The sequence below is a fragment of the Diabrotica virgifera genome, chromosome 3 (genome assembly GCF_917563875.1).
Source record: "Diabrotica virgifera virgifera chromosome 3, PGI_DIABVI_V3a".
Taxonomy (NCBI): domain Eukaryota; kingdom Metazoa; phylum Arthropoda; class Insecta; order Coleoptera; family Chrysomelidae; genus Diabrotica; species Diabrotica virgifera.
The window spans coordinates 269,441,453-269,467,519 of NC_065445.1; the positions used below are offsets into that span (position 1 = coordinate 269,441,453).

General features: G+C 32.7%; 1 protein-coding gene across 3 annotated transcripts in view; it reads right to left on the bottom strand.

The window, feature by feature from the left end:
* The window catches only part of LOC114328279 (uncharacterized), a 74,135-nt gene that overhangs the window by 43,785 nt on the left and 4,283 nt on the right, over nucleotides 1-26,067 (bottom strand). For all 3 annotated transcript variants that reach the window (XR_003652145.2, XM_028277091.2, XM_028277090.2), the window contains exons 2-10: nucleotides 24,386-24,666; nucleotides 22,160-22,433; nucleotides 16,751-16,938; nucleotides 15,088-15,349; nucleotides 8,157-8,335; nucleotides 5,401-5,639; nucleotides 2,616-2,807; nucleotides 1,647-1,761; nucleotides 979-1,211 (exon numbers count right to left, since the gene is read on the bottom strand). Coding sequence is in view for 2 of the 3 variants with exons in the window: in XM_028277091.2 (XP_028132892.1) it covers nucleotides 979-1,211; nucleotides 1,647-1,761; nucleotides 2,616-2,807; nucleotides 5,401-5,639; nucleotides 8,157-8,335; nucleotides 15,088-15,349; nucleotides 16,751-16,938; nucleotides 22,160-22,433; nucleotides 24,386-24,666 (1,963 nt within the window). In the remaining variant the exon portion in view is untranslated. The remainder of the gene's footprint in view (nucleotides 1-978; nucleotides 1,212-1,646; nucleotides 1,762-2,615; nucleotides 2,808-5,400; nucleotides 5,640-8,156; nucleotides 8,336-15,087; nucleotides 15,350-16,750; nucleotides 16,939-22,159; nucleotides 22,434-24,385; nucleotides 24,667-26,067) is intronic.

The window sequence follows — 26,067 nt, forward strand, 5'->3', positions numbered from 1 at the left end:
ATACATAGTATGTAATACTTATTTATATAATTTGATTACCATCAAAATTTCTATCAATATTCACCTAATATATTGTTTTCTTACTCTATGTTTTGTTGTATTTTTCAATCCTAAATAATTGCAATTCAAAATCAAAATAATTTGATTTAATTCAAAAATGTCAAAAGTTTAATCCGTTTAGTTAGTCGATCTTCGCACATAATGACACATTGTCTCCGTGGCGAAGCGTTTAAGGCGAATGAACTCCAATACCAACCGCGCTGATAAGCTGGTTCGAATCCCAATAGAAACTTTTATTTTTTTATTTTTATTTTTATATTTTTTGAGATTGTAAGTATATTTATTATATAATTTTATTTTCAGAAAATACGTATTTAGTTAAAATTTTCCGACAATTAATGTTCAGAAATCATTTGTGGCATTTTTAATGTGTTTGTGTGTGTTTTGTTCTTTTATTATTTTAATTTTTGGCACTGTTTTAATAAAAATGTTTGAGAAGTAATAAGTATAAATTAGTTTAATATTTAAATAAAATATAAATAAAAAGTATATTAATTTCGTTTAAATCATATAATAGAAGTATAACTTCTTACGTGCGTACAAAGTACACACACATTCTTTTTTTGTGAGAGTCCTTTGTGCCCATTAAATGTTTTTTCAATGCAACAAACCAAAATTTCACAACCGACGACATATTTTTTTTCCAAACGTCGAACAAGGTTTTTTCAATCAATAAAAAACTGCATAAGGTAAAGTTTTTTCAATCTTACATGGGATCCCTCTCTCTTCATAGTGGTATTTTGAAATTATTGACCATAGCTCTGAACTCTGAAGATGGCTTTATAAGCCGAAAGCGCTCGGCTAGGATTTAAATTTTTTACGCACTTCAAAATTACTCTTCTCTCCCTGTCATTCAGTAGTCATAAGTGTGTACAAATCCATTTCAGTCTTTACAATTAAAAAAGAATAAGTACTTACTCAGATATTTTTTCAGTTAATATATGGATTAACTTATCCGTGGAATACTCTCTAAATATTTTACTTCTCAAAATCAAGTTCGGAACATCTTCACAAGCGTGATGTTCTAAGTAATCCATGATTGATTCCGACAAATTCTGCTTTGAACTGGAACCGAAAATTTTGTCCGCATCTGGACCAGGTTTTACGTAATATAGTGTTTTCTTCAAGTAGTACATCAGTCCTTTCTTAAACTAAAATAAATATGTGTAAGTGATATAATGTTGGGACAGGTGGATCTAGCTTTCCAAATAAAAATAATTGGAAAGAGAGATCCAGGACGAAGAAGAAAATCCTGGTTAAAGAACCTCACAACCTGGTTAAATACAACATATGTGCAGACATAATTTGGACAACTAGACAACCCGATTTCGCCCCATGCGATTTTTATGTGGGAATACCTAAAATCAAAAATTTATTCAACATGAAATTAAGATCATTGTCCGGTAACTCTGCAAATTGTTCGTCAGTTTGCACTGTCGATTACAAGATGTGTGTGAGCCAATTGGTTGGCTTTATTGGAAAGGCTAATTTTAAAAAACGTGAAACCCGCTGAATTTAGCAACATTTTAATACAATAATGTGAAAATGTGAACTTTATTCCTGGACACACTATACAAAACACTTACTTGATTTCCGGATTGTTCCTGTAGTTTTTTTACCCTCACTAAAACTTCCCCTAATATTACTCTGGCCATTTTATAATAGGGAACCGCCAGAATATAATCATCCTCGTAATTACACCTAAAAGTATTTCGATATTATCAAACAAATAAAATCATACTACATATACTTATAAAGTCAATAACATAAAAATTGACGGAGAGACAAAGAGTGGAAGAAAGATAAAAGATACAGAGAAGCAGAATTAAGAGAAGAGGGACAGGAAGAGTGATAGGGAGAGGAAAAAGGAAAATGAGAGTAAAGGAAAGACAGAGAAAGAGAGGGAATGAGGAGGTTGAAAATAAAAGGGAAAGGGATGGAGAGAGGGAGAAAGAGAGTGAGGTGGAGGTAAAAGAGAGTGACTGAGTAAAGGACGAGAAAGAGAGCGAGGGAAAGGGAGGAGGGACTGGAGTAGAAAAAGAAAGAGACAAAAGAGAGAAAGTTTAGAGAGCGAGATTGAGACAAAGGGAGGAGAAGTGACAGTAAGTGAAAGTGAAAAATATATAGAGGGAATCAGATAAAGAGATAAAGGGAGAAACAACGATGAAGAGTGCTAGAGAGAAGTAGAGGGGTAAAAATGGAAGAGAGAGCGAGGGCTACAGACACTTGATAGAGAGCGAGGTAGAGGGAGGAAACTTAAAAAAAAAGAGAGAATGACATAGGAAGTGTGATAGAGAGAAGGAAAATAGGCATAAAGAGGGTGAGAACGAAAAACAGAGAAAGAGTGGGATTAGGAGAGCGGAACAATGAGGGTGAACGAGAGGGAAATGGGAAGGAAAATGGAGAGAGAACGAAAGAGGCAAAGGAGGAATGAGACAAAATAGCCACTTTGGTAACTAGCATCACTTTAAGCTGTCAGTTTCTTTTTATATTTAGCATATTAAAGTTCTATTGTACGACTGAATGTAATTAACCAAATGTTGTTACTAACTTACATAATGAAATGATCCCCTAATAGAGCACAAGACGTTCGATACGTTTCTACAACGTCATCTTTATTATATTTCCTACATATTGCCAACTTTACATTATCATCTGTCATTATCCATTTCTTCAAAAGAAGTACCACTCTTAGGACCATATGGGCCTCGCTCATTAAATGACAGTAAGTTTGAACCGAAGTAAACCTGAAAATATAAAATATTTAATATCTAAATATAGTGATTACTGTAGCACATTAGTTACACTTACAATAATTTACAAATATGTATAAAAATGACATTAATTTCTCAATTAACTTAATCAACAAAATAATATTTGTAGAAAATGATACCATTCAAGAACAAGGATTTTAGAAGCAACTATGCGTCGTCTAACTGATGCTCAATGTGATTCAGCTCTGGTCATTTAGATGGCCACAGTAGAACTTGTATATGTACCGGGTGTCCCAATAAGAATGGCTCTCGGCCATATCTCAGGAACCGTTTATAGTAGAGCTTTGAAATAAAAAAATTTATAACAAAAGTTGCCTCAGGAAAAGCCTGGAAATTATTTTCATAATTGTGGGTCCACCGCTAGAGGGCGTAATTGAATATCAAAAATAAAAAAATCTAAATTTTACAAAATTTTCCTAATGAAGGGGCACTGGAAATTCGATTATTGTATTCTTCATCAAATTCTGCGCATATTTGATTTAACAAGTTTAACTCTACCTTTGCAAATAAGTGGTGGGGGTGAATGGGAACCTTGTTATGAAAAAATGGCTGTAAGTCCGGTTCTGCTAAATAAAATTTTGAAAACTGGGTCTTGTTGAAGACAGATCTTTTTCTTCAATGTAAGCGTGATAATTTTGAACCATCCTAATAAGTAATAAGCCAGCTGGGAGGCGTTATTTAATTTTTTTCAGAAATCTAGTTTTCTTTGGAAAATATTAAATACAAGTATGTATTTTTAATCATACTTTATAAAATTAGATTAAATTAGCAATAGAATAGCGAAAACCGCATGTCGATATCTTTTTTCTATCTCAAGATATCTCGAGAAACGTGTAAATTTAATACATAACTGTTACTATCACCGGTAAACTAAGTTAATGAAAAGTAGTGTGCTGTGGAAAAAAACCAAATAACATTTTCCAGATGTCAACGTATAAAAATATAATTAATTAAAACAACAATATAAAGAGAAACAATACTATTAAAATTAATTATAACACAGAACAAAAAGAACTACTTAGTGACGACCTAAATATTCAAATTGTTGCCCATCATACACTACTCTAGAATATATTATCCAGAGAATACTAAACGCCATTCAAAGCATACCGAGAGCAGAAATTGAGACTGCTGTTCAATCTACTCTTGAAAGAGTAAATGTTTGCAACGAAAATGATGGGCAAAAATTTGAACGTTTATGTCATCAGTAAATAGTTGTTTTTATTTCTTTGTAATAGGGCTTTTCAACGCTTCTCATTTGTTTCGAGCCTCTGTCATATGCCGTATAATCCGTGTATAATATTAATATACGAGATATGAACGAGGCTCGAAACAAATGAGAAGCGTTGAAAAGACCTAATATACGTTGACAGCTGGAAAATGTTTCTTTGTTGTTTCCATAGCACACTACTTTTAATGAATTTCGTTTACCGGTGACAGTAACAGTTATGTTTTTAAATTTACACGTTTTGTAAGATATCTCGAGATAGAAAAAAGGTATTAACATGCGGTTTTCGCTATTCTGTTGCTAATTTTGTTTAATTTTGTAATATGGTATTAAAAATGCAGGTTTGCATTTAATATTTTCCAAGGAACACTAGATTTCTTAAAAAAATTAAATAACGCGTTCTAGCTGGCATATTACTCAGTAAGTTGGTTCGAAATCATAACTTTTACATTGAAGAAAAAGATCTGTCTTCAACAAGACCAAGTTTGGAAAATTTGATTAAGCAGAACCGGACTCACAGCCAGTTTTTCATAACAAGGTTCCCACTCTCCCCCAGCTCTTATTTCCAAAGGTAGACCTAAACTTGTCAAATCAAATATACGTAGAATTTTATGAAGAATACGACGATTGGATTTCCAGTGCCCCTTCATTAGGAAAATTTTGTAAAATTTAGATTTTTTAATTTTTGATATTCAATTACGCCCTCTAGCGGTGGTCCCATAATTATGAAAATAATTTCCAGGCTTTTCCTGAGGCAACTTTTGTTATAAAATTTTTTATTTGAAAGCTCTACCATAAACGGTTCCTGAGATATGGCCGAGAGCCATTCTTATTGGGACACCCGGTACATCGCGAAGGCAGTCCATTACTTGTGCAGCAGTATTTGGTTAGTTCAACCATATCCAAGGTTATCTTGGATATGGTGGAAGTTGTCGCCGACAAATGAAGCAAACATCTTGGAGATATATTACAGTCTGATAGTCTTCTACAAACATTTTAAGTCGGTCTGGTTACTTCAGACTCACTTCTGAGCGATATTTTAACAAACATTGTTTCCAGCACCATTAGTCTAGTTTTCATGAGCTCTAGCAAAACTCAATGTAGTAACTCTAATGTTTTTTGGTGATCAGTGGTGCAGTTACTGGGCTTCTACTACTTAATTCTGCTTCATTAAGCTGTCTTTTGTTTCTCCACAATTATCTACATATTTGGACATGTTTTAACGATCTACTAAAGGCCAAACCAGTGGATTATATCGAAATTTGAGTTCTTAAGTCCTTAAACAAAAAACTGACAGAGACAAAACTCACTGTGTCCTTTAAAAACTCTCTCATTTACCTGTGAACGTTGGCCACGATGGAAATGTCATTGAAAATCATCCTCGGTGAAGGTAGCTCCAGGTTGTACAGCGTCAAAAACGATGCATTTGAACTACTATTAGAACTTGCCGAATGCGCAGGTGATGTTTCCGAATTTGCCAACAAAACCATGTGATTTTCGGTCAGGAGGATTTGTTCTACGCCTAGAAAAGGTCTTAGGCCCACCAAACAGATGGATTCCGACACTGGTGGACATGCCTACAAAAAAAGATGTATTAAGCAAACTACAACTATGGTGAGCTACATTAGCTGTTAGATGAATTGCATCATGATTTTGATGCTTGCTAGGCAAAAAAGTATATCAGAAGGGTCTTCAAAATTCTTAAAAATGTTCACACACAGAGCATTAACTAAATTTATAAAACAGAAACAATCTACTAATGGGCTACACTGTATATGGCTATTCAGAAGTTTTGCGGTGCGATAAGAGAGGCGTTGTTTACAAACCACTAAATATCGACGTGTCACAGTATTTTTTTACAATGGAAACAATCCAGTATCGTGCAGTGATTGAATTTTTATTTTTTGAAGGTTTAAAAGCAAAAGAAATCTATGAACGAATGTTGAAAGTGTATAAGGACTCTTGGTCTACAATTGCTACAGTAGAAATATGGATTGCTGAATTTAAACGTGGTCGTACAAGCCATGAAAACGATCCACGCCAAGGACGTCCCTAAAAGGCAAGAACTCGTAGAAAAAATACAGGATCTGGTATTGGTATTGGAAAATCTTTGAGTGACGGAAAGAGATTTAGTAGAAGCCCTAGGCATCACATTGGGCAGTGCAAGTAAGATTTTGACTGAAGTATTGGGTTTCAGAAGGTTGTATTCGCAATGGGTGCTGCATTCGCTAACAACGGAACAAAAAGACATTACAATTTTTCATCAGGGCAATGCATCATGTCATATGAGCATTTTAAAAATGGCTAAAATCCATGAATTAAAGTTCGAATTGTTGGTGCATCCACCGTTTTCTTCAGATTTGGCTCCTAGCGACTTCCATCTGTTTAAATACCTCAAAAAATCATGCCTCGAAAGCATTTTTATCAAATGATGAGGTCTTAAAATACTAATATAATACACACACCGGCCAAATTAGCCGAACACGTTAAAAATGGGACATGTTTGATGTCTCGTATTTCATAAACCAGTGGTCCGATTTTAGTATGTTATAGCCTTATTATTTAAGAATATCGGTGTAATGTTATTGTTGCTAGACAGGTAAATGTCATTTTATACCGGGTGTAACAAGCATACTGTATTTTTTTCTTAAAGTTCGGAACACCCTGTTTAACAACTAGCCATGTTTTTTATCAATAAATCCTCATAGTAGGGGAGAAAAGTTATGCTAAATTTGCAATTACTCGAGCGTTCTTGTGACCTGGAGTGGATTGTGAAGAGTGGGTGCTACAATCAAAAAAAGTTAGATTAACTTTTCCATAAAGTGTGGGACTCTCCATTTTTCAATTTAATTTTCCATTTCCACCAATCGTTTTTTCCGATTATAGCGCTATTTATCCATAATAGGAAAAAATGTTGGGAATAAAAGTTGCTTATTTTTACGTCAAGGATCCAAATCTGCAATAAAAATTGGGGGCTCCTATTTAATATTTTAATGTAACCCCCCACCCCACCTCCGTGGGGGGTCGTGTTTGGTGCCATTCGGTAGATTTTTGAAAAATATTGAATATGTGTATTTTGCAGTTTTACGATCTGATGTTCATTTCGCAAAATATCGCAGGGTTCGTATTTATAATTTTTAATTTACCCCCCACCCCTCTCCGTGGGGTGTCACGAGCCCCCACGGAATTGGGTTGAGGGATTTAATTTAAAATCTTAAATAGGAGCCCCCAATTTTTATTGCAGATTTGGATTCTTTACGTAAAAATAAGCAACTTTTATTCGACATATTTTTTCGAATTATGGATAGATAGCGCTATAATCGGAGAAAAATGATTGTTTCAAATGGAAAATTAAATTAAAAAATGAAAAGTCCCCCACTTTATGGAAAACTTAACTTAACCTTTTTCTAATTTTAGCACATATTCTTCACAATCCAATAGGTTCAACTTTTTTATTATTTCACATAAGTAAATGAATCGAAAAGGAAAATGTTAAGCAAGCCTAAGTCTACAATCTAGTATTAATTCTAATATTTTACATATGCTAGAATATTCCACAGGGTGTTCCAAACTTTAAGAAAAAAACACAGTATGATTGGTACACCCGGTATAAAATGGTATTTAGCTGTCTAGAAACAATATTATTACAACGATATTCTTAAATAATAAGGCTATAACATACTAAAAGAATCACTCAAATCGGACCACTGGTTTATGAAATACGAGACATCAAACATGTCCCATTTTTAACGTGTTCGGCTAATTTTGCCGGTGTGTGTAGTACAATGGACAGTAGCTAGGAGTGTAGCCATAAAGCGAATTAGCGATTCAGGAGTTCCCGGAAAGGGTCCTGCTGAAGACTATATAAAAGTAGTCGAAAACTTGATACTTTGCTAATTTTGACTTTGAACATGTAAATTTCAAACATTCCCCGTTAGAGGTAAAACTGTGACCATATTTTGTCATAAATGCTTGTGTTGAGAAAATAATAATGTACAGTAAAACCCATTTATCTGCAACCGCGAAGAGAAGACACGACAGACGTTCATTGATAATCTTGACGGTTTCAGTTAAATCTGTTCAGTTATACTTACCACATTTATATTATCGATAACTTCAATATTTCTACACATCTGATGCCCATATCTCAAAGTGTACGACTCTAAGCCTGTTTCTGTTAACGCGTGCAAAAAATATTCTTCCATGACTAATTTAAAAACTGGTGCCGTAAACGGATACACAGCCAGGCAGTTGTCTTTATCGGTGCAAGCTTCTAAAAATGATATAATAGAATCAATCAGTATCAGCATAGAAGTAGCCAGTATCAACATTAATTTTCATTCCAGAAGAAAACGGAATAATTCTGAAGACTGTAATCAAGTTTTTGTTTAATAGCGTAGGCGCAAATATTTTACGGGTATTAGTCGAGGAAATGAAGCATTTTGGCTCGCAATTTTTTCGTCCAGCATGGATTTACTTGAAATTTTCACAGAAGGTAGGGAATAGTCCAAGGATCATTTTCTATATCATGCCGCTGTACGCTAAAACCTTGGGGGTGGTTCCCACCCCATCTCGGGGGCGCGAATTTTTTATTACATTTTAACCATGAAAATCGATGTAAAAAGTAATTCTAAGAAAAAAATGTTTTTTGCATTTTCTTCGTAAAACTAATATTTTTCGAGTTATTCGCGCTTGAAAGTAACAGTTTTTCGATGAGAAAATCGACGTTTTTAGAGGGTTTTTTGAGAATAACTCGAAAAATATGCATTTAATCAAAAAAAACTGTAGATATCAAAATTGTATCTTTAAGTAACACAACCCAGATTCTTTTTCTGTAATATCTTCAAGACCAATGAAAGCCGAGATACGGTATGTTAAAAGTAAGCTTTTTTCGTCAAATGCATAATTTTAAATATTTAAAGTAAAATAACGGAAAAACTTTGCATTTTTCGAGGAAAACTTAAAAAATCTTTTTTCAAGTATACAGTTAGGACTTTCAAAAAATAAGAATAAAAAGTTCCTAGCCTGAAAATTAAGCGACTTATGATCAAAAAAATGTCGGTACCTGCTTTTCTCTATGAAAAAATCAGTGAAAACAACCCCCTAACTACCCTCCTAATTAAAAATTGGTCTTCACCTTTCTGTAATTCCTTTTATATTTGTATTATCAACACACCCAAGAAGTTTGACATATTTAAAAGGCCTAATTTTAGAAAAATTGAAGTTTAAAGAAAAATTAATTTTTTGGAATTTCCAATTTTTTACCTTTTACTTCAAAATATCTCCGAAAATACTGGAGATGCGAAAAAAATAACTGACTACTAAATTGTAGCTTTTTTAATAATTAAAATTCTCTTGTGCATAGATTTTCATTAAAATGCAAAGTTAGCGAGATATAGCTGTTTAAAACCTCTATTTACGAGCAAACACCCCCTTATTCGAGCCCTTTAAACCTACCCTAATTAAACACTAAGGGATGTTACGGAATTTAGTTTACACAGTCTTATAACTCTTCAAAAATCCTACAAAGTCATTTTAACAAAAAACTTTTTATCGCCAAAATTGAAGGAGCTATGTTTATAAAACGAATTTTTTTTTCGAAAAATTCGGGTAGTCCGCTTATGGATAATTTTCAATGTATGTATAACACCACAGAACCGGTTCGTATACTAGAAGATGACTAAAAAACTATTTGTATTTGTATTTGTACATATTTGTAAATTCGTATTTTTGTGTAAATACATGGTTTTGTAATTCTTTAATTCTACTTTTTTCTGTATAGATCTATTAAAATAACTACTTATAAAAACTGTAATGTTATTAAGGGTGGATTTTAAGGGTTGAAATATTATGATATTATATCCTAAAGTATCAAACAATCATTATTTAACCAATCAAAACCAAATTTTACCCATATTAAAGTTTACAATGTTTTTATTTAATTTTTGACAATAAGGGGTAGTTAACACCCCTAAAAATAATCAACGTCCTTAAGCATGATATAGAATATGAAGTACAGGGTGAGATGATCCTAATCTTAAATTTTTATGTAAATCGATGCAAGCCGAAATTATTCTTTTAGGATAAGTAAATTTTTTATATATAGCTCCAAAAAGGGTTATTTTAAGGATTGAAATATTATGATAGTATATCTTAAAGCATAAAGCAATAATTATGTAACTAATAAGAACCAAATGTTGACAATATTAAAGTTTAAAATGTTATTTTATAGTTTTTTACAATTAGGGGTAGTTTTCACCCTTAAAAACCAAAAGCGTACAACGGCTCAATATAGAAAATGAACAAGAGGGTGTAATGAGCCTAATCCCAAATTTTTGTACAAATCGATACTGGACGAAAAAATTGCGAGATTTTGCCATTTTTTCAGCTTCATTTTCTCGACTATATCCCTACTTTTTCTTTCTTTACTCGGCAAATTACGTGTAGTAAAATGATCACTGGTATGGAGTTGTAAACATTAGTTGACAATGACATTGTCATCATTAACATAGATATGGCTTTTGAATGTTCTTGTATAACCGTTACTTGTATAATTGCTAAAATTATTAATTTAGTGAATTAATCGGATTATTTTTTCACTAACTATATATTCAGTGATTACAATAATTTATATACTATACAATAAAAAAAATAATGATCGACAAAAGAGAAAAAGTGATAAAGTGATTTTTTTAATAATGTATATATTGTTACTATGAAACGCTTAGATAAATTTTGAACATCTTTAACAACAAAATACTTGGATCACAGAATATACCCTGGTCTATTCTGTGCTTGGATCTTCCATAAATAATAAACAATAAATAACTTTTTGATTACCTATTAATTATTTTGATTTTGTAAATAACAATTTGAATAATTCATTTCAGGTCTTAAATCAATTATTTATCAAATACACTATCAATATTATTTAATAAATAACTCAAAATATTCCTGAAGCCGTATCAAATATTCAGTAGCCTTGTCAACAATGTCAACACATTCTGTTCGACTGAGTGCGTTGTATGACAAAGATAGCGAATGTTCGATTTGGAAAATATCACCACGGACATGATGTTCATTTTTTTCGAATTCTGAAAAAACTAATAAATATTTCGTAAATATTTAAACGCAGAATGAAAGACTACATTATTACCGAGGGCAGAAAGTGCCTTAGAATAAATAAAAAGTTTCTTTTGAATGAGATATTTGAAATTAAAAATCACACTAAATTTTCTTTTTTTTTTTCATCCCTGCAACTTATTAAAATAAACAATATAGAAGTTGTCAGGGACGTTCGGCACTCGAAAATAATGTAATTTTCATTCTGTGTTTAAATTTTTCAAAAATACTTATTAGTTTCCTCAGAATTCGAAAAAAATTAATGCATTTAAAAAGCATTGGAGCCGAAATCTTGCGCCTATCCCCTTAATTTATTACTGTTACGATAGCCAACCGCACGTGTTCTTACCAAGCCGGTCCTGATCATGTCTAGTCATTAGCTACCATTCTCGAAGAGTTTCGAATGATCGAGATGACCACGCTTAGTATGTACAGAAATTACTGGAAATTTCGGGAAAACAGAGTCAGGGTATTGGGCTAGCCCGTACTCGTACCCCCTCCACATTGCCAATAGGAAGACGAAAAAAAGGAAGACCCAAAACGAGATGGTTGGATGACGTGGAAGACGACCTGAAAACCATGAATATAAGACAATGGAGGAGAAGAGCACTAGATAGATCTGAATGGAAGGGCATAGCCAGACAGACACAGACCCATCCAGGGTTATGACGCCAAAAGAAGGAAAAGAAGAAGAATGTCTTTTCTATTGAAATAATACATAATATTGATGAAAAAATCAACTTGCTAAAAAATTAAGATTTTTTAAATGTGCTAATATTGGATGCAACAGTAAAAGTCGTATAAATAAAGACTTTATATTCCTTTCTTTTCAGAGCATCATTACGGTAGCTTTCCTGATGAGAACTAAGGGATTCGAAATGGCCATAGAAAGAGAGTAATGATCTCTGAATTGAAAATAAAAAAAAAGAATGCCTTTATCTACCTACGTTCTTACTCACGTATTGAGTACAAGGAGACAGTTTCGTTGATCTTTGCCTCGATGAAAAGATGTGTTGTGGAGTGCAACTATATAGACCTCCACGTCTCTGCATTCATCACCCTTTATTCCTTGCAAATTTTAGAAGGATGGGGAATAGGTATAAGAGAGAATCTGTTTCCGAACTAAGAAATCCAAAGATTTTATTATTTTTAAGCATTTATTTGTTTGAAAATAGAGTCTTTTGGTTTCGACAAGTTGTTAATAGATGTCGCTATAGCGTCTGAATGTTAATTATATTTTATAATTGACAGAAATGGCAAAGATTTTTATTTTCTTTTCAGAGCATCATTACGGTAGCTTTCCTGATGAGAACTAAGGGGTTCGAAATGGCCATAGAAAGAGGGTAATGATCTCTGAATTGAAAATAAAAAAAAATAATGCCTTTATCTACCTACGTTCTTACTCACGTATTGAGTACAAGGAGACAGTTTCGTTGATCTTTGCCTCGATGAAAAGATGTGTTGTGGAGTGCAACTATATAGACCCCCACGTCTCTGCATTCATCACCCTTTATTCCTTGCAAATTTTAGAAGGATGGGGAATAGGTATAAGAGAGAATCTGTTTCCGAACTAAGAAATCCAAAGATTTTATTATTTTTAAGCATTTATTTGTTTGAAAATGGAGTCTTTTGGTTTCGACAAGTTGTTAATAGATGTCGCTATAGCGTCTGAATGTTAATTATATTTTATAATTGACAGAAATGGCAAAGATTTTTATTTTCTTTTCAGAGCATCATTACGGTAGCTTTCCTGATGAGAACTAAGGGATTCGAAATGGCCATAGAAAGAGAGTAATGATCTCTGAATTGAAAATAAAAAAAAAATAATGCCTTTATCTACCTACGTTCTTACTCACGTATTGAGTACAAGGAGACAGTTTCGTTGATCTTTGCCTCGATGAAAAGATGTGTTGTGGAGTGCAACTATATAGACCCCCACGTCTCTGCATTCATCACCCTTTATTCCTTGCAAATTTTAGAAGGATGGGGAATAGGTATAAGAGAGAATCTGTTTCCGAACTAAGAAATCCAAAGATTTTATTATTTTTAAGCATTTATTTGTTTGAAAATGGAGTCTTTTGGTTTCGACAAGTTGTTACTTTATATTCCATTGTTTATATGCTCCAAAAAAAGGTTATATTATTTGATTCGATTATCCCTCGGAATACAATACGTACAGTCACAAAAATATAAAATTGCGAGATATCGACACACCTGACAAAATAAATGGTGCATAATATATCTACCAGAATTTCCAGTTTTCTTCTGTACATTGGATACAGTGAATTTCTGTGTACATTGTTCAAAACATCAGAAATTTTACATACCTGGTCTCCCAGGTCTCATTTAAATAGACCTGGATCCCACGTAAAAAAAGTTTATTAATAGCAAGCTGAAAATTTGTTAATAGCTTAACAGTGTCTAGTCGGACAAACTTCGATGTACGGGATCACTGGAACAGGGGAAGTTTTAACTGGAACAGGTTAAAAATTTGAAACATCAGACTACGAAAACGTACCATGTATTTTGTCAGACAGAACTTCGAATTGATTGGTTACCATTTCATTAAGGCCATCGGTACATAATTCGAAAATATTTTACGGCTATCCCTACTTTTTCCGCCTTTACACGGCAAAATACGTGTAGTAAAATTCTCACTGGTATGGATATGTAAACTCTACTTGACAATGTCATCATTAACTTTAAAGATGGCTTTTGAATGTTCTTGGATAACTGTTACTTGTATAATTAATTGCCTCAATTATTAATTCAGTTAATTAATATGATAATTTTTTCACTAACTATGTATTCAGTGATTGTAATAATTTATCTACTCTACAACAAAAACTAAAAATCAATCGAGAAAAGAGGAAAAGTGTTTAAGTGATTTTTTAACAATATATTGTTACTATGAAACGCTTACAATTTTAAACATCTTTAACAACAAAATACTTGGATCACTGAATATATCCTGGTGTATTCTCTGCTTGGATCTTCCATAAATAATAAACAATAAATAACTGTTTATTAAGTTCACGTCTTAAATCAATTATTTATCAAAAATACACTATCAATATTATTTAATCAACAACTCAAAATATTCCCGATGCCATGTCAAATATTTAAAATTGTCACTGTCTGTCTGACAATATGCTGACAATATTCTATTCGACTGAGTGCGTTGTATGACAAAGATAGATTTGGAAAATATTACCACGGACATTGTGTTCATTTTTTTCGAATCCTGAAAAAACCTATAAATATTTTTGAAAAATTTAAAAACAGAATGAAAGACTAAATTATTACTTAGGGCCGAAAGTCCCTTAGAATAAATAAAAAGTTTCTTTTGAATGAGATATTTGAAATTAAAAATCAACCTAAATTTTCTCTTAGTTTTTCACCCCTGTAACTTATTAAAATAAACATTATAGAGGTTCTCAGGGACTTTCGGCCCTCGCTAATAACGTAATATTTCATTCTGCGTTTAAATTTTTCAAAAATACTTATTAGTTTTCTCAGGATTCGAAAAAATGAATCCCATTTGAATAGCATTGGAGCAGAAACTACGTACCCATCCCCTTAAACTTTCATGCAAAAATCAGACTGCTTTTTATCACCAACATAATTCCTGTCGTTCCACTCCAACATATTTGTCGACAAACATTTTTTCATATATTATATAAAGTTTGCTATAGAATAAATTTAAAAACAACCTGCTAGTTTTCACAATCGTAAACTTGCCAGGATGACACGTCCCACAAATAAAACTTCCCCTGTTCCATAGTTGCCATACATCAAAGTTTGTTCGACTAGACACCGTTAAGCCATTAACAAATTTTCAGCTTGCTGTTAATAAACTTTTTTTGGTACGCGGGATCCACGACTATAATTGTAAATACCAACCTTTATCATCAAAATTATATAAATATCCTTCTTGTTGCGTAGCTATAATGCACACGACACTGTTCAAACACTTATCATAGTCACTACGTAGAAACCTTTTCTCCGGGTTATCTTTTTTGCCATTCAAAGTGTGATCGATGTAGATAGGTTTCATAACCATGCTTTTGAATTCTTCTGCAACTTGTCTTTGGGCACTTTCTATTAAGATGGGCATAAGCCTTAGCTGAATTAAGTTATCTATTCTATACTGCGTGTTTTTATTCTAAAACCAAAATTTTACACAAAGTCAGTAAATGGCAATTGTTTTATTGGATATTTCTGTGTTCTTGAAGTATATGTTACCAAAAATATAAACAGAATTTTAATTGAGAACAGTATTATGTATTCAACAAAATCTAAACTAACTACACTTTATTTGGTATGGAGTTGATTAGGTAGTAGATATGTTGTAGATATGTAGATATATAGTAGGTCAAACTGGCAAAGAGGTTGTATGTTCTCAAAAAATATTGATAGTTTGTAAAAATATTTATTTTTAATTCAACTAAGTACTTTCGGCATAAGTCATGCCATCATCAGAGCTACGTCTAACAGTCATAACTATCTCATCGAAGAGTCATTGTTGAAATACAACATATCAAAAAATTATTTAAAATTTTTAATGCTGGGCTGAGCCACTCATCTAGGGTAAAAACCCTTAAATATTAAAATTTCACATCTGATGTGTTTAAAATTAACAATGACTACCACATTTTGACAAGAACAACTGTTACACAACAGTAACACTGTTTTTACACTGTTACACAACAGATGAGTCACACAACAAATATACAAAAATCTGATAAAACCAGTCCTTATATATGGATCAGAGACATGGACACTGTCGAAAAGCGATGGGAACCTATTAGGTACGTTTGAACGAAAAATCCTTAGACACATATATAAGGGGGTAAAAGAAAATTATGTATGGCGCAGAATATAATTTTGAACTATATGCAGCATACAACGAACCCGACGTCATAACATCCATAAAGATCGGACGTCTGCGCTGGATGGGCCATGTTGAACGGATGTTAGAGACTGGAACACCAAAACATATAATGAGACAGACACCAGTAGGGAGAAGCTCAAAGGGAAGACCCATACTTAGATACATGGAATAAGTTGAACAAGATCTGAAAACACTTTATTACCAACTGGAAAAACAAAGCAAGGAACAGAACAGAATGGCGGAAAATCCTAGAACAAGCCAGGACGCAAAAAGGGTTGTCGAGCTACTGATGATGATAATGACAACAGATGAGTGGCTCAGCTCAGCATCATAAATTTTAAATAATTGTTTAATATGTTGTTTTTCAACAATGACTCTTCGATGAGGTTATAACCTGTTAGACGTAGCTCTGATGATGGCATGACTTATGCCGAAAGTACTTAGCTGAACTAAAAATAAATATTTTACACACTATCAATATTTTTTGAGAATATACAACCTGTTTGTCAGTTTGACCTACTTTTAGAAGCGTGTACAAGTCCTACAGTCTTTTGCAATTTTCCTATATTAGTTGAGTATTTAATATTTATTACTCTCCCTCAATACGAAATAAAGTTTAAATATAGATTGAAATAACAGCAAATATATTGATAATATGAAACAGATACTTACGTCTAGAATACAATTTGGTCTAACTATTGCTGAAATATCTCTATCGCTGAACGTAAAGGGACTGCTTTTATGAATGATACTGTTCTCTTTAACTATTGTTGGTAAATTGACTGTAACTTTTTCTTTGTTACTCAACATTTCCTCTCTTAATAATTTCTTATAATCAACCGGGCCACTATTGTTACCATCTAAAAAGAATTGATTCTATTAAAAGTAACATTTTTTTTGTTATTTTTTTTCCTACGTTTAAAGTACTAAGTCTCCCCCCAGGTTCATCTGTCTCATCTAAGTACTCTGATTGACTCAAAAAACACTGTCTCTAACACTCTGTCTTCATCTGATCTTACCACATGACCTGCCCATCTTATCCGGTTTAGCTTGTATATGTCTGACAATGTTTTCAATACCATACATAGTTATCAATTCAGAATTGCGGTGCCTTCTTCACTCTCCCGTCAGTTCATCTCATTGAGGGCGAAATAACATTCTGAGAACCTTCCTTTCAAATACCAGCAGCTAATTTATTTCCCGCTGATGTAAGGTCCATGCAGCAACTGAGCGAATAATTGACATGTACAGTCTTAACTTAGATTTTCTTTTTAGCAGCTTAGATCTTAATAATTATGACAGGGAGTATATAATGCTCTATTCCTCGCAGTAATCCTTGCTGAGATCTCTTTTTCTATGTGGTTGGATATCAGGAGGGATGAATAATGTCACTAGAGTGATTTTTTATTACAAATAGTGTCAGGTCAGTTGTCTGTATATGACAAGTGATGCCAGTCATCATCATCATCATCATCATCACGTAGCGCTACAACCATGGGTGGGTCCTGGCTGACTGTACAACTTCTTTCCAACTTGGATGGTATCTCTCCATCGCATTCTGGGACGTCTGAGTGGTCCTTTCCCTGGAGGAGTCTCCTCCCATACCAGTCTTACAAGTCTCTCGTTATGAAGTGGCCTGTCATCTTAGTCGCTGTGATTAAATTTCTTGGACCATATCGGTGTCGTTGTAGAGTGCTTTTAATTCGATATTAGTCCTGACCCCTATACTGGTTTATGTTAATGTCGTGGTGAGGTCCTAAAAATGTTTTTAAGTATTTTTCGTTCAAAACGTCTAAGCTTTTCTTCGTTTGATTTGGTCATGGCCCACGTTTCGCATCTATATGTTAGTACAGGTCTGACGAGGGATTTTACCCCAGGCTGTGGGTGAAAAAACGTGATATAATTCAGGAATTTTTGAAACCTATCAGGTGTTGTAAAGGACGATGCCAGGAATAACTTCTACTAAAATGTGACCAAAAATATTGTGAGCTTTATTTTTAATTGCAATTTTCATTTGTTAAATTTGCAATTTTTAAAGATTTTTAATTTTTCAGCTTAGGATATTGATTTTAGAGAAAAACTTTTTGATAGAAAGTTGTAGTAAATTAAAAAACCTACAATTTGAGCTATGGTAAGTTTAATTTCGTTTATTGGTTATTGCAAAACAGCATGCGAAAGGTCCAAAATGGCCGTTTTTTACAATTGCTTTATTTATTGTACAAATAAATTTTTTTATTTTTTAAAGCTTTAAAATGAAGATCTTTCATTTCCAAACATAAAAAAAATTGCAAGGCCGGAGTAACGAATTTGTTGCTTAGATATTATAAATTGTTTATCCCAAGAGGTCAAATGTCGAAGGCTATAACTTTTTGAAGAAAAATCGTAGAGAGTTGTTGTAACATCCAATCTCCTTCTAAAAAGTTATATTTTCATATTCTGATTTAAATAAATGCGTAAAACATTTTTAAACTTCTAATTTTTGGGTTTGAAAATAAGGGGGCAAATTTCGTTATAAACATTTAGAGCTGAAGCGGCCCAGTACATCCTATGAGTTTTTAACTTACAGATTATTGTTGCTGAAGAGGAAACGAAGATTTATAAAAAAAATAAAAAATATCTACGACCAGCTGAAGCCGAGCTAAATGTTGAGTTTGAAAATAAGGGGGCAAATTTCGTTATAAACATTTAGAGCTGAAGCGGCCCTGTACATCCTATGAGTTTCTTACTTACAGATTATTGTTTCTAAAGACGAAACGAAGATTTATAAAAAAATAAAAAAATTTACAACCAACTGAAGCCGAGATAATTGTTTATTTTTTCTTAAATCGTAGTGCCTTTATTTATAACAATTAAGAAATTATTTTACAGTCATTGACTAAAGAAAGACTTATATTATCTTAAAATAAAAATTATTATAAACTATAATTACATTTAATAATTAAAAATTATTTTTTTAAAATCGGTGCTTTTGCGAGCGGTCGAATTTTGCAAATCGCCCGGACCTCGATTTTTGACCCTTCGCTTCGTTATCGAACGTATTCGCTTCGTATACTAAACAGATACGAAACGAATACGTTCGATAACGAAGCGAAGGGTCAAAAATCGAGGCCCCGGCTCGCTTCAAATCCGCGCGGTCGGAAAATTTTTACGTAACTTGTATTAAATTTTGACCGAAAACAATTTAATAATATTACCATTATGATATACAGTGTATTTACCACTGTATTTGTTTTTCTTGGTAAACTTTTATATGTGAAATCTCATTTCTGAAGAAATAATATTACAAAAATGATACATATAACTATATTTTTAATTTTTGCACTTTTATATAAATATAATGATAATAATGTTACTTCTTATTATACAATATAAAACTTTTTCTTCTTGTAGTGATTATCCGTTTTGGATGTTGGCGACCATCATGGCAATTTGGCAAACCCGATTTGGAAACTGAGAACCAGGAAGGCGAAGGATTACCTTGCTATAGTCGGTTCGCTAAACTCAGACGCAACTGGCTAGATATTTTAGTCGATAATTTTTTTGTTTTTTGCCAATTTTGAAAAAATTGTCAAAATTACTAACTATTTAGTGATTATTAACTATTTAGCAATTATTTTTTGCCAATTTTACTAACATTGGGAAAATTACCGACTAAAATATCTAGAAAGTTGCGTCTGAGTTTAGCGAACAGACTATAGTAAATTTACGTACGTCGTTCAACATAACTACAAATCTTTTTAGAGCAGCAGTACCGATTTAGTGTGCAAGTACAGATTGCCATGATGGTCGCCAACATCCAAAACGGATAGTCACTACAAGAAGAAAAAGTTTTATATTGTATAATAAGAAGTAACATTATTGTTATTATATTTATATAACAATGAAAAAATTAAAAATATAGTTATATATTTCATATATATGTATCATTTTTGTAATATTATTTCTTCAGAAATGAGATTTCACATATAAAAGTTTATCAAGAAAAACAAATACAGTGGTAAATAGACTGTATATTATAATGGTAATATTATTAAATTGTTTTCGGTCAAAATTTAATACAAGTTACGTAAAAATTTTCCGACCGCGCGGATTTGAAGCGAGCCGGGCGATTTGCAAAAGCACCGATTTTAAAAATAATTTTTAATAATTAAATGTAACTATATTTTATAATTATTTTTAATTTAAGATAATATAAGTCTTTCTTTAGTCAATGACTGTAAAATAATTTCTTAATTGTTGTAAATAAAGGCACTACGATTTAAGAAAAAAGAAACAATTATCTCACCTTCAGTTGGTTGTAGAAAATTTTTATTTTTTTATAAATCTTCGTTTCGTCTTCAGCAACAATAATCTGTAAGTTAGAAACTCATACGATGTACAGGACCGCTTCAGCTCTAGATGTTTATAACGAAAATTGCCCCCTAATTTTCAAGCCCAACATTTAGCTCGGCTTCAGTTGGTCGTAGAAATTTTTTATTTTTTTTATAAATCTTCGTTTCGTTTTTAGCAACAATAATCTGTAAGTTAAAAACTCATAGGATGTACAGGGCCGCTTCAGCTCTAAATGTTTATAACGAAATTTGCCCCCTTATTTTCAAACCCAAAAATTAGAAGTTTAAAAATGTTTTACGCATTTATTTACATCAGAATATGAAAATATAACTCTTTAGAAGGAGATTGGATGTTTCACCAACTCCCTACGATTTTTTTTCAAAAAGGTATAGCCTTCGACATTTGACCTCTTGGGATAAACAATTTATAATATCTAAGCAACAAATTCGTTAATCCGCCCTTACAATTTTTTTATGTTTGTAATTGAAGGATCTTCATTTTAAAGCTTTAAAAAATAAAAAATAATTATTTGTACAATAAATAACGCAATTGTAAAAAACGGCCATTTTGGACCTTTCGCAGGCTGTGTTGCAATAACCAATAAACGAAATTAAACTTACCATAGCTCAAATTGTAGGTTTTTTAATTTACTAAAACTTTCTATTAAAAAGTTTTTCCCTAGAATCAATATCCTAAGCTGCAAAATTAAAAATCTTTAAAAATTGCAAATTTAACAAATGAAAATCGCAATAACAAAAAAAGCTCACAATATTTTTGGTCACATTTTAGAAGAAGTTATTCCTGGCATCGTCCTTTACAACACCTGATAGCACAGCCTGGAGTATTTGTAGATTTTGATCTTGGAACTTCTTGTAAGATTTTTTGATTTTATAAGCTTATCCAGTGCGAATAGACAGCGATTTACTGATTTGGTTCTGTCTATTATTTCTTCAGTAAAATCGTTGTCAGCTGTGATTACGGATACTTAAAACGTTGTACTCTTTCGAAATTGAAGGTGTTGACCGTCACATTTTGTCCTATCCTGTCTCTTCGTGCCGTTCTATTTATACACATATAGTCATATGTCATAGTGCCAGTGCCAGTCATAGTGAATGATTAAAGGCCCATTTATACATATCAGGGCCGTGTCCGTTCCGTGTTAAGACAGGGCCCGGTCCAAAAAAAAAACAATATGTACTCTTATGAGGATATTTATACATTGGCGTTTCCCGGACGGGGCCCGTCCGGGCCCGGTCTGAAATTAATCCCAGCCGATATTTTTGCTGTCGGCACTGGCGATGCACGAAAATGACACGGATCGCAGGGACTTGTATAAACACGATTTTATTGTTTTGTGAACGCGACTGTTGAAAAACAGACAAGCAATAGATATTGTGAGGTGAGATCTTCTATCCAAGCCGAAATATTTTCAACTATCTTTTACACAGAGATATGTAATAACGTTTTCCTCTCTTATTCTCTTAGTCGGCCCGGTACGCACACTGCCAAAACCCGGTTGTATGTGAATATCGCAATAAAAATACCCGGACTCGGCACTGACCCGGAACAGACACGGCCCGGGTATGTATAAATGGGCCTTAATGCATTGGCACCTGTGTCAATACATTACAAGGCAGCTTGTAAACTAAAATGAATATTACACAAACTGTATACCCTTTCTCCCTACTTACCAATAAATATTATGATATGTGAAGCAGCTTTTAAAAAGAATATTAATTGAATACTTACATACAAAAGTGAAGTCATTTTGGCCAGAAAGGTTCAACTCGCTGGTTTCCCTTTTGACAGCCTCATACACTTTAAAAAGATGGAATGTGTCTTTACTCATACAAGCAATATAGTTTTCACAAAATGCTACGTGGTAAGGAGCAAAAGACAGTTCAATCAACAATGGCAGTTCCTCAAAATCCACAAACCTCATTTTGGAAATATCGTGTGCCTTTATTTTAAATGCGTATATATTTATGATCTTTTCTGACAAGATCAGGAGGTTTCCAGATATCTAAAACAACAATTACTGGTTTGGTTTGCGAATTTGCAATACTTGGTAATTTTATTACTATTTTATACTGCCAGTTCATAGTGTTTCATTACAGATACACAATTATGTAGAATACTTTTTGCTGAAAGGATACCACCCGTTAAAATGAGCAAAATGCCCTCATTCCCAATTTTTAATTTTTTTACGATTTATGTAATTAAAAACTAGGGCTCAGTACAATATTAGACCGCAATCCCCCTTCCCCCACCTCAAAAAACGTGAATTTTGGTTTTATTTTTTTGGTAGGTTGCAGTCAATTTAAAAATTTCAAAAAATTCACAAGCATAGTAGAAGATTTTATAAAACTTTATTTTTATAGACCTGTAGGTTACCTAATTGTACTTTAGTTTGTACATTAAGTGTATAATCTACTTTGGGAGATTCATGCAGGTCTATTTTTTTATTTTATGAATTTTATAAAAAAATATATTTCTTATTCTTTTTCCAGATTTTTCCGTAAGGTGCACTATACCTTCAAAAACACGAAAAACTGGTTTGGGGGTTTTGGGGATATCCCTCATTTTTTGGACTACAAAATAAATTAAAATAGTATTTTTATAGGATATATTGGGCATTCCATTATGACATTAAAAAATTGGGCGAAACACCTTTAAACCCCCCATATCAAACGAGGTGAGAGACAGGGCAACACACTCTCACCTAAATTATTTATAACGGTCCTCGAATATGTCTTTAAAAGGCTAAAGTGAGAAAATAGATGGGAAAATGCTTACTCATCTGCGTTTTGCCGACGATATTTTACTTATTACCGAAGATCTGGGTGAAGCACAACAAGTGCTACGAGAATTAGAAAACGTGTCTTCAACAATAGGTCTAAAAATGAACCTCAGCCAAAATGCGTTCTTCCTATTATGACATACGGAACAGAAACTCTTACCCTCACAAAAACAACAGCACAGGGTTTTTCGCATGTTTTAACAGTTAATAAATAAATTAAAACCCCAGAATAACCCTTGAAAATCTTATTTTTCGCATAAATGATGGTTTTAATTGCTTCTTTGAGACCTGAAACTGTTCCTATTCATGTTTTTTTACTATGAAATTTATAGACGCATTGATTCAGGTTGTATCGATCTCAAACATGTGATTAACCCTACAAAAACTCTTAAAAACCATGAAAAAATAGTTTTTTTTTGGGCTTAAGGATGTTTCGCCCAATTTTTGAATTCTCTATCTAAATCAATCAGTTACTTCAAATCATATATAACCTATAAAAAAACCTTGATTTGATCTACTACATATTTTGCAGTTGAAATGGGGAAAATTCTCAAAAACCACTAAAAAAAAGGAAAAATATGTAAAAGATTAGAAATATATTTTTTGATAAAATACACAAAATAAAAAATAGACTTACAGCCCTCTAGGTTGCAAGTTTTGTAAAAGCCTCAACCATACAGGTGATTTTTTTGAAATAGTTAAATTGATTGCAACCCACCGAAAATAAAAATAAAAATGAAAAACAATGTTCTTGTGAATAAGGGGAGGGGTGGTGCTCCAAAATAGCGCTGAGTCTTATTTTTTAATCATATAGAATGTAAAGAAATTAAAGAAGTTGAATTCGGGTGTGACAACATTTTTCTGTTAAAAAAAATTATTTTTGTTGTGTTTACTGGTCTGTAAAAAATAGATAAGTTTTGTAAAAGCCTTAACCATGCAGGTGCATTTTTTGAAATTGATTGCAACCCTCCTAAAAAAAATAAGTAAATAAAAACGAAAAAACGACGTTTTTGTGAATAGGGGGAGGGGTAGGGGGCTAAAATAGCGAGTCTTATTTTTTAATCACATAGAATGTAAAAAAATTTAAAAAAGTTGAATTCTGGGCGTAAGGGCATTTTGTCTATCTTAACGAGGAGTACCTTTTTATACAAATACAATTATTAAAAAATACCTACTTGGCAACATTCAACAAAATTGGGATTTCTTCGAACAGGCACTTCTATCATTTCCAAACTTCCCAGCTCTGATTGATTAGTGGTGGGGGTGACACGACCTGCTATTCTTGCTCTCATAGGTTGAACCATACCACACTCAGATGACCCAAGACTGACACCACTGCTTGTCATCTTAGATTGTTGAAGTGTGGCAATGCTATCCCAGTTGATGTAGACACGCACGAAGTTGATTTCCTTGTTTTGACGGTTGAATTTAGTTTCCAATGTTGCCACATAATCTCCTGAAATAGTAATGAAAATTTATAATTGCAATTGATTGGATTAATAATTATTATGATAGAATACAATTAAAAGATGTGATACAAAGAAGTATTTTTGAAAAATTTAAACGCAGAATGAAAGATTACGTTATTAGTGAGGACCGAAAGTCCCTGAGAACTTATATAATGTTTATTTTAATAAGTTACAGAAGTAAAAAACTAAGAGAAAATTTAGTGTGATTTTTAATTTCAAATATCTCATTCAAAATAAACTTTTTATTTATTCTAAGGGACTTTCGGCCCTCGGTAATAATTTAGTCTTACATTCTGCGTTTAAATTTTTTAAAAGTATTTATTAGTTTTTTCAGGATTCGAAAAAAATGGACACCATGTCCGTGGTAATATTTTCCAAATCTTTCTTTGTCTTACAACGCACTCAGTCGAAAAGAATATTGTCAGCATATTGTCAGTCAGACATTGACAATCAGTGACAATTTTAAATATTTGACATGGCATCGGGAATATTTTGAGTTGTTGATTAAATAATATTGATATATACTTAGTGTATTTGATAAATAATTGATTTAAGAAGTCAACTTAATAAAAAGTTATTTATTGTGTATGATTTGTGGAAGATCCAAGCAGAGAATACATCAGGATAATATATTTTGTGATCTAATTATTTTGTTGTTAAAGATGTTCAAAATTGTAAGTGTTCCATAGTAACAATATATTATTAAAAAATCACTTTAACACTTTTCCTCTTTTCTCGATTGAGTATTAGTTTTTGTTGTACATATAAATTATTAAAATCATCTATAAAAGAGAAGAGAAAATTATATAAAAAGAGGCAAGAAACTAGATCCGACACAGATCTTCAAAACTATATGGTGGCGAAAAAGGAAGCGAAAGTAGCAATAGCAAAAGCCAAAGCAGAAGCGTATTCAAACCTATACGATCCTATACCTACTTGATACCAGGGAAGGCGAAACGAAGATATATAAAATCGCCAAACAGAGAGCAAAGAAAGCGAAAGATTTTAATCAGATTAGATGTATCCGAGATGAAAATAATAAAATACTAGTTCACGAAAGGGATGTCAAAAAGAGATGGAGAAAGTACTTCGACAGCTTATTAAATGAAGAATTTGACAGACAGCCTGTAGAGTCAACGGAGACAGTAGCAGCAATGGTCACCAAAATAACCAACGAGGAAGTGGCTCAAGCGCTTCAAAAAATAAAGAAAGGAAAAGCGGTAGGACCAGATGATATTCCTGGGGAAGTATGGAGAGCATTGGGAGAGACAGGAACAAGGTGGCTAGCAGGTCTATTTAATAGAATTATGGAAGTCGGACAAATGCCAGACGAATGGAGAAGCAGTATACTGGTACCTGTTTACAAAAACAAGGGAGATATACAACAA